General features: G+C 35.4%; 1 protein-coding gene across 1 annotated transcript; it reads left to right on the top strand.

Moving 5' to 3' along the window:
* The first annotated feature begins 3988 nt into the window (after nucleotides 1-3988).
* On the top strand, nucleotides 3989-8221 carry LOC131062789 (uncharacterized). Its single transcript, XM_057996520.2, has 3 exons — nucleotides 3989-4281; nucleotides 4420-5898; nucleotides 7515-8221. Exons 2-3 carry the CDS (start codon nucleotides 4965-4967, stop codon nucleotides 8009-8011), a joined length of 1431 nt encoding a protein of 476 aa, XP_057852503.2. The 5' UTR covers nucleotides 3989-4281; nucleotides 4420-4964; the 3' UTR covers nucleotides 8012-8221.
* Nucleotides 8222-10011: the final 1790 nt, after the last annotated feature.

The raw sequence follows: 10011 nt of genomic DNA, 5'->3' as shown, positions 1-10011 counted from the left end.
CTTTTCTTCAAAACCTAATCACAAATATTATTATGTTCCTTATAAATTTTGCTGATGGTTTCTTCACACATCATACAGTCTTTACAATGGTCTTTATAGATCTAGCCTAATGTTCTCCAAATCTGTCTTCACTTTTATGCACTCTTTCTCCATACATATGCTCATACCTTTTTCATGCATTCACACATACTTTATTCTGGAATAATTCAAAATTATTCTTTATTTTTCTACTACTTCTTTTTCCTTATACTTTTGGATATTTCATTGAGTATTCTCTCACACAATCCATATTAATCACTCAATTGCACCAACCTCTCAACGTACTTCTTACACTCTCACAAACATTTTTTTTTTTGAAAGAACAAATAGAAACATCTAATGATAATGTCCCTTCTTGGAGGTAGCTGCCTCAAGAGTCACAACCATTTGTTCACAATCTTTAAGTATCTTTTAAAGATTGGTTTTACTAAAGGAAATGCAAACAACAATTTATATTATAAGGTAACTAATGATGACATCTTGATTATAGAAGTATTTGTTGATGATATAATCTTTGGAGGAGAAGATGGATTATGTAAAGAATTTTCTATTAAAATGCAACAAGAATTTGAAGTGTCTATGATTGGAGAAATAAAATTCTTTTTAGGATTGCAGATTTCACAGACTGATAAAGGTATATTTTTGAGTCAATCCAAGTATCTGAAAGAGTTACTAAAGAAATTTGGAATGGAGAACTCTAAACCGGTAAGCACACCTATGACTACAAATGACAAATTATCTCAAAGGGATGAATCTACACTTGTTAATCCAACTAGATACAAATCTATGATAGGAGGTTTACTATATTTGACACAAACCAGACCTGATATTATGAATGCAGTATGTATTGTTTCTAGATTTCAAAGTAATCCTAGGGAAAATCATGAATCAACAGTAAAAAGGATTTTTCGGTACTTACAAGGCACTGCAAATCTTGGATTATGGTATCCTAGAGATGAAAATTTTGATCTATATGCATACACAGATGCAAATTGGGCAGGAGATGTGGATGATAGAAAAAGCACCACCGGCGGAGCATTCTTTCTTGGAAAGAGATTAGTTTCTTGGTTGAGTAAGAAACAGAGTTGTACATCTTTATCAACAGCAGAATCAGAATATGTTGCAACAACAACTAATTGTACACACGTATTATGGCTTAAGCAAATATTGAAAGACATAAAGGTAAAATGCAAGGAACCTATTACTATCTATTGTGATAACACTGCAACAATTGATATATCTAAGAATCTGGTATTACATTCTAAAACCAAACATGTTTCTATCAAACTGAACTTTCTAAGAAAAATGTTGAAGCAAAGGAAATAAAATTGGTTTATGTGAATACTAAAGAGCAGATTGCAGATATCTTTACTAAACCTCTGCCTAAGGAGACTTCTTAATATCTCAGAGATCAGCTTGGGGTCATACCCCCACCGGTAGAGACTTAGGAAGTTGATGATTGTCATCAACCGGTAGAATTAATAGAGAAATCTTTTATTCTGGCTTTGATGGGAAGCTACTTCTCAGGGGGAGTAGTTGGTATACTAAATTGATTGTATATGAACTTGGTTTTGTTGTAACTTTGGCATTTGATGTCAAAGGGGGAGAGATTGGTATGGAAAAACTTTGAAAAACACAAGGAAAACACATGTTGCTCCCAGGGGGAGAGATTGTTGTTTGGGAGAGATTATTACTCTCTGTATCTGTATTTTGATTTTTGGTTATGATCTCTTTTTTGAGATTGTTGGTTTTGGGTATTTGGCATTTTTGTTTTGGCACTTTGATGGTTTTTCCATCTTGTGTTGCCATCAACGCCAAAGGGGGAGATTGTTGGTATTTTGGTATGGTTTTGTCATTGATGTCAACACCTACTAAACACTTATCAACTCTGGCACTTTGGAGAATCAACAACATTCACCGGCAAGCAAGTGACTCATGCATAGTCACCAGTATTTGGTACACCAACAAGATATAATGATCATTGACACTTGGAATGATATGGAAAACACCTGGTAATGTCGAAGACATCGTTTGGACATCTTGTCTTGGAGAATTATTTTTTGGTATATTCATATTTGCATATTTGTTGTTACCGGCAAATAGGTCCAGGGTTACACCGGCAGGTTTATCTTTTCCAGATCAGCATGACACGCTATGGAGATGATTAATTATTATTGTAAATGCATTAAGCCGACATTTTGAATCGGTTATTGCATCAGATATTGTATTGTTTGTAAAATGTTTTTATTGTAATATCTTGTAGAGCCGACCTACTAAAATTGGTCTTAGGTTATGGTATAAATGTAAGATCTTATTTGTAAGATCAAATGTGGGATGCGAAAAAGGATTGTGTGAAGGTATATGTGAGAATAAGCAGAGCTATACATGCATACATCATTTGAAGATTGAAGAAGGGTTTTTGTGAAGACAATCAGAACTACACTGGTACTGAACCTAGCATATGAAGATGCTATTTTGTGCAGTACATTCTTATTGGATTTAACCATCCAACTGTAGTCAGTGTGACTCCCATTTTGTGATTGAGCAGTGAGCTCTAGGCGCTTGGCCTTTCTGCATGTGCAAACCCCATTTATGTACACTTACTATGTGCAATAGTATCATCTAATTGTGGGTAAGGTTTCCCACCGTGGTTTTTCCCCTTATAGGGTTTCCACGTACAAATATTGGTGTTATGTGTTGTGGATGACTTTGTCTTTATGTTTCATACACTAATCCTTACCGGTATAACAATTAACTATTAAAACTGTCTACCGACATGTTAAACTGGTTTACCAGTATTAAGCAGTAAGTTGGTTAAGTTGTTTTTGGTTTGAATTTATTTGACAACTGATTCACCCCCCCCACCCCCCTCAGTTGTCTCCGAGACCTAACAGTTTGTTGGCCTTTTCAATCCTTGATTTGAAAAAAGGTTCATTAAGAACCTTAGATTTAGGGGTTAACATAGAAAAGAACACCAAAACTCACCTCTAGTAACAATTTTGTACAATTATTTAAGACAAGTAGTCATGCAATATACCCAGGATAAATGTAGATGTTAATGCTCTAATGATAATACAATATGTAATAGAGCTTTCTTGCTAGGTACTAGATATGCGCTAAAATGTTTACTAAGTATTTCAAATGAATTAGGATTTTTTCCTTCTAATAACACCCTAGAGAACAATTCCAATATTTATATGTTTGAGTTGATTCATAATAACTTCAAGTAGGGAAATGTTTAGGCCTAGTTTGCATTTATATTTTGAAATGTGGAAGTCTTTTTTGCAATTGCAAATTTGAGCGGATAGATAAATCAAGGATTATGTCTCAAACTAAGAAACAATTTGATTCAAAAAAGACTATATATCAATTCCCACATAGATATATCATTTTTCAATTAATCATTATATTAAGAAACAAGTCAAAAATAAATCTATAGTAAAAACTAAAAATAAAAGATCTCCAATTTTCACCATTACAAACGTATATTCATAATTGACATTAAAGTGTGTATAATGAATCTACTTATTAGAAATGTACTTTCACAACAAAGACAAGTGCCCCATTGTATATATAACACCTATCACTTTTTATAAAATAACCCATGAAATCTTATTTATTCCAATCCCCATATGGATAACATAAATCAAATTTTATATATTTAAAACTTGAATTGAAAAACATGTAAAACCACTCAGTGGAAAACGACACGTGAAAAGTGTTCCCCTCTTCTCTATTTTGTAGGGGCTTGATCAAGTCTGGCATACAATTTTTTATTATTAAAATAATTTGGCTGACATTAAAAATAAGCTTGTTAATGGATAGATCAACAGCTCAACTGTTTCCTGATGTTCAAGAAACTTTGAATCTTGATTAATTTATTTTGCCATCTAGAAGGTTTGACTGAAACTTTCACAAATGAGAATAATTACAGCCGGCAATTGAGTCAATTAAAGCCCTTTGCATGCCATGTCTCTGCCATCATGAGTTCGGTTAACAAACAACTGATACCATAATTACAACCCATGTAATACAACAGGAAAAAGACATGTGTAAGCATACCGACAGATTCCACAACAGTGCACTTTTTTCATTAAAAACATGCAAGGAAAATAAATATTACCCAAATCTTTGATCTCGTTGTAATTCTGGCTTTTGTCGCCATGAGAATGCAATCACTCGGGAATCAAATAAACAATTGAATGTCAACTGCATGACCGAGACTCGTTCTAAATTATTCTGGTAAATTATCTTTTTTGGAATCGAAAGCCGAATTATTGTTTTTTTATTATAGCCGGGGTATATTCCTATTGTCAATTTGGTTGGTCGGTTATCATAAACATTCAATTCATTTTACAAAATGCTGTTGATTGATTGCAGGAGGCGTGCCCTGAGCCAGACGAATAACCAGATGTTCAGTAGTGGGGAATCATATCATATCTCTGGAATGGGGCTCAATTGTTTCAGATAAAGAATCAAACATACCCAGAAAGGAGATATTGGCCCTTGTTTCTCAAATCTATGTATGTTGCCTTTATATGTAATTTGCCTGCACTGTTTTTAGGTATGCCATACATTTAGTTTCATGATATGAGAAACCCTTTCCTTTTATGATTGTGTAAGATTGTTTATTGGGTTGATTTCTAATATTGGGCTCTGTAACCAACCTGCTATTGGGTTGATTTCTAAATTGGACTCTGTAACCAACCTGCTATTGGGTTGATTTCTAAATTTGGGCTCTGTAACCAACCTGCTATTGGATTGATGGGTAGATTAGGCTCCCGTAACCAACTAGTACTTATTCGGCCTAACAGGTCTTCCTGGATCCCTTTTAGCAATTAACCCTCTTGGCTGCCATAGAATCCTTTATTTCTGTACCTAAAACCACCCAACAAACATAGGAATGAATAGCATAGCTTAATCCAATGCAGCCATGGAAGATAGGATTGGCAGTAGCCATGCCAGCTGCTGTAGCCATTGCCTGCATCCTGTACATGGTATATTATAGGAGTTCTCACAAGAAACAAATTCCTAACGTAGCCACAAGGCCCACAACTAAGCCTTCCCTGAACCCTAATGTGAGACACAGTAAGCGAGTTGCAAATGTATGGAGGGACAATTACAGTTACAGTAATCACTATCTTGTTAAGGCCTTCACTTGGAAAGACCACCCATCGCTGATTGCAGAGGTGGTTGATAATGGGTGGGCCAGTTTTGGGTTTACGAAGACACGCGCTCCTTCTTCTCCTGGTAACTTGTGGGGTCTCTACAACCGTTTTTCCCATAGAGGAGGGATTGAAGCTGAGATCAGCTGGGAAATGGAGTCAGGGGCTGAGTACTTGCAGAAGATTAGGTTCAACCCAGGGTCAGCCACAAAGAAGAACATGAATTTGTTGCAGCCGGTTCAATCTGTGAAGGCTGCATTGCCTCTACCAGGTCCCTCATTGGGAGACCTCTCATTTCCTCAGGAAGCTTATTTTGAAATTACATTATTGGCAGAGAATGGTGTCGAGGATAAAAGCATATGTTTGTCGAAGAGTTTTGGAGAGGCTGACAATACGAAACTCATATCGCAGCCATTCAGATCAGGGGACCATTTGCAGTCTGTGATCTCTGAAATGACACCCTCAAATCTCAATGTTGATTTGGAGGCCAATAATAAGGCGGTTGGTGTGGCAAAAATGGGTTCCGGGAGCAGTTCTAAGGACACTCATTGTCAATTCAGTAGCCTGGATCCTGCGGGCAATCCTAAGGTTATATCTCTGGGGTTTGCAATTGGTGGGACTGCTCTTTACCGGCTACCAGGTAGCGAGCGAGGGTCTGTTGGCTTTCATTCAACTGGATTTGTCTTCCTAAATGGTAAGTTGCCCTGTTTTATATGTCTGTTTTGCAGTGAAATTGATTCTCAGTTCTTCTATATGCATCTCATTTGTATCTAGCTTTACTTTAAGCTTAAAGTATTTGAACTTCTGGCTAATAGTAATTGATTTTCAACTGGTGAGATTCAGGGTTCAAAATTCAAACCCTATACCACTTGAATTAAGTTCCTATGTCGAAACCCTGGCCTGGGTCATTGTTAAATCATTAAGAAATTTGAACTGTAACTGTAATCTGTTTGCCTGTTTCAAAATGGTTACCGACTGTATAGGATTAGACAATAGATTCATAGGTAAGTCAACAATAGGACAGCCAAATGTGTTTTGTGCTAAAGAAGTGTTTTAAAGTAAAATTACAAGCTAATGGGAAGAGTATTTGGGCTGATGGTTTATTTGAATATTAAGGCTAGTTCAAAATCTACCAAAATTAACATGTGCTATATTTCATGAGTTTCCTTGTTTAAAATGTAAAGACACGTTCTTTCATCCCAACTTCCTCACCCTCAACTTCCTCTATGACAAAATAGTTCCCTCCACATGATATATGTGACGCAAGTCTAAGCTCTGGCTGTAAATGGACTTAGTATCTACCCTGTCTAGCAATAGAATGATCTTTTGTTGAAGATATTGTTACTCGTAGAAATGCACATTTCTGAAGGTATCAGAAGGGTACCTTGAGAGTAAAAGAAATAACAATTGATAATACTGTGGCTTAGCAACAAAATAAATCTGGTAAGGGGGTATCAACCACACATTTGAAGGGTTTGTGCTTGTGACATTTCATAAGATCAGTTGCAGGATGGATAGCATTCCTATAGGCTATATGCAACGATATCATACAATAATGCAAAAGTTCAAGCCGTTGTTTTAAGAAAGGAGAGACTGAAAAGAAAGAAACAAAGATAAAATTGGTTTTATGTGAATCTATGAAGTAAGACATACTACATACCCTAGAATCCAACTCAATATTCTACATGTGATCTTATCGTTGTATATGTATGGCAAAAGTTACAAGACATGTTAGTCACATAAATTGGGTAGTTTAAGTTCTGGATTGAGATCAGATAATTCCCAAGACATTCATATTTATGTAATTAGTTGATATAAAGCCAATATGGTACTTTTCATTCATATTTGGTAGTTGCAATATATTACTTCAGATAATATCATTTCCAAGCGACTTATTTTCATTTAATAATCTAATATAAAATGAGTATGATACTTTTCACTCATATTTGATTGTTGCAAATTATTATGACATAAGTTAGGCCCTTCATGTTAAATTTCTATTTGCGATGACATAAGTTAGATCCTTTATGTTAAATTTACATGGAATGGATAAGACTCGAATCTGGTACCTACTCATGAACTCTTCTTACCACTAAGCTACTCGTCCGCAGTGTGATTCAAAATGTAGATTGTTCCCAACACTTCAGACTTTTCTTAGGTTCATTTCTTTGGCATGATAATTGAAAATTTATTGTTTAGATACTTTCTGTCTATTAGGCAGGGGTATTAATTTTGTTAAAGAATGAACTGAAATTCTAAGTATTAGATATTTGGATTACAAATTGAAATCAAATGTGGGTGTTGATACAGGGATGGTTCATCTAGATGATAAACAAGAACAGCATAAACCCGCTTCTACAAAGCGGACTTGGGGGTATTTAAACAGTGTCATCGGGTGTGGTTTTGATCCTGCAAACAGGAGAGTTTTCTTTACATTGAATGGTGAACAGGTTTATTCTCTGACATGCAATTCAGTTGAGTTCCTTCATCCTATGTATCCAACAATTGCGGCCAATTATGATGTGACTGTGTTAGTCAATTTTGGTCAAAGACAGTTTGATTACTTGCCTGCCAATGGCCAAAGGATGGCCAATCCTTGCTTGAGGAAACAACTGCAAAATAATTCTGTAAAATTTGCTTCAAGATCTGTTTATGACGACAGTGGTGATCTTTTCTCAATGGGTAGAATTGATGCACAGTGGCGAGAAAGTATTGAGGATTCCAATTCAGATATGCAGCACAAACACCTATATTCTGAGGCTGACTCAGAATTTTTTGAGATTGTTCTTGATGAAAACATTAAATAGATACAGAGAATACAGGCAAATCTTTTGCCATTTCATTTTTTGTAGCTTGTGTAGTTGCTGGCTACTGAGTTTTTGTCCAATGTAGTAGTGCTTCGTCCTGTCAATCAAATTTGAGACTTTCTCTAAATAATAAATACATGACATTGTATACAGAAAAGCAAGATCTGAAAATGCCTGAGTAAAAATCTTTAATTTCAGTTAAATTGAGTGGGTTTCTAAAAAAGTTGACTAAAATTTGAAGCCTCCCAGATTCAGCATGCTCGTCTATTTTTCATCACCATGCATTCACACTCAACCTGTGCTCATGTTCATGAAAAGAAATATAACACAGGTTGTTAAATATAATTAGGAAAGAAACAGAGTTTTTCTCTCCTCGAGGTGAATCTATAGGACTGAAGTATTTTGTTGAGGATTTTGATTTCTGTATTTGATTAAAGATAAGAGATTGTAGAGCAGAAAAGTTCATGCCCTAACACTTTTTCCTTTAGTTTTATGCCAATTTGGACATGTCTATGTTCTTAGAGGGGTGCCTTCTAAAATTAACTAATTTCTACAAATAATTATGTTTTTAAGAGAGTCCTTCTACAGTTGACCAAAAGCATACGAGTCAACATGGCAAGTCAATTATAACACAAAATTTCAAAAGCTGTCATAACTGACTAAAATGAAATGTGACAGCAGATTTGTGTCTGCTCACACAAGATTGCTCACGTTTATCGAATGATTAGGCAATTTCACAGTTGCCTATGTGGCAAGAGTTGGTCTAATAATGGGGAGTGAGGTGGACTACCCTCTTCACATGAAAGGAGTATGTGGAGAATGCTGAGAATGTCAATTTGTTTGTTTACTTTATGGATGATGTTAGGATGGGGAATGTTGTTGGAGGCTTCCTCCTCCAAAGATAACTACAAATGAATTACTTAAGGACGAGAATCTCTCAATTGAAAGGGAAAGATGAACCCATAAAGCCATTTGAATGCACCTTCAATATCCTATGTTTTTCTTTTAAATCTGATTTCAGTAACTCAATACAAGCACATAATACTTAGCCATTAAAGCAGCCACAAAATTAGTTAATTTCCCATCTATTAACCCTTAAGATAATGTAGTTTCAGATCTAAACAAATTTTTGCAGCATAACAATATGTAAATCAACACTTCAAGAACATGAAAGAAGAAGAATAGAAGAAATATATAGAAAAGAGAAGAAACACTAATATATGTGGGAAAAACTCTTTCGGGTTAAAAAGCCCCAAACTCCAAAGCATCAAACGAATGTATTAATCTACAACAAACTATTACAGTACAGTTGTAGGATCATAGCCTTCACATGTAGTCTACATCTTGCTCTTCTGGAGGAGAACAAACAACATAGCCTTGCAAAGGACAATTTCCTCACTCATCTCTCAAAACCCGCATAGAAGGCATACAATATATAGAGAAATACAAGTTTGAAGTGGCTTCTAGACAAAGCCAAAAGAGAGGGCCATGTAAATCTTTGTGGCACATTTCTCAACCACCTATACGCATGCAAATGGCACTTGTACACCACTTTCTAATCCCTCTCACATACCTCCAACTTGAGCTCTTTATTTATTTTTTTTGCTAGTAATAGGCATGACAAATGCTCTTACACACTTTGCAATTGTCATATATAACAATACTTACAATTGTAAGAGAATCCATCATAAATGACTATAATTAATTGATTCTCTTACAACTCATCATAACCCAAGATGCCTTCTAACACTTGTCCAACCTATCATAAGAATATGTCATACAATAATGGCTTACACTATTTCTAAGATGTCAACACATGGCAAAATATCTCTACCTAAGTGGGATGCCTACTTGTCCATATAAGGACAAAATATATTCTTGTCATCTTCCATGTCACCTCCCAATGTGAAGACAACTCCCCATGCCATGTCAGATTAGATGACAAAATATGATGTGTAAGAAATTACATTTAAGGCATTAAATACAATGTTACGAATGAC

This window comes from Cryptomeria japonica, chromosome 9, assembly GCF_030272615.1.
Source record: "Cryptomeria japonica chromosome 9, Sugi_1.0, whole genome shotgun sequence".
Lineage (NCBI taxonomy): Eukaryota > Viridiplantae > Streptophyta > Pinopsida > Cupressales > Cupressaceae > Cryptomeria > Cryptomeria japonica.
The sequence above is the reverse complement of the archived record's forward strand: the minus strand, read 5'-3'. Positions and strand labels throughout refer to the sequence as shown.

Coding starts and splice junctions, on each gene's coding strand:
- LOC131062789 (XM_057996520.2), top strand. CDS start 4,965: ATGCAGCCATGGAAGATAGGATTGGCAGTAGCCATGCCAGCTGCTGTA. Junction 5,899..7,514: donor TGGATTTGTCTTCCTAAATG/GTAAGTTGCCCT, acceptor GTGTTGATACAG/GGATGGTTCATCTAGATGAT.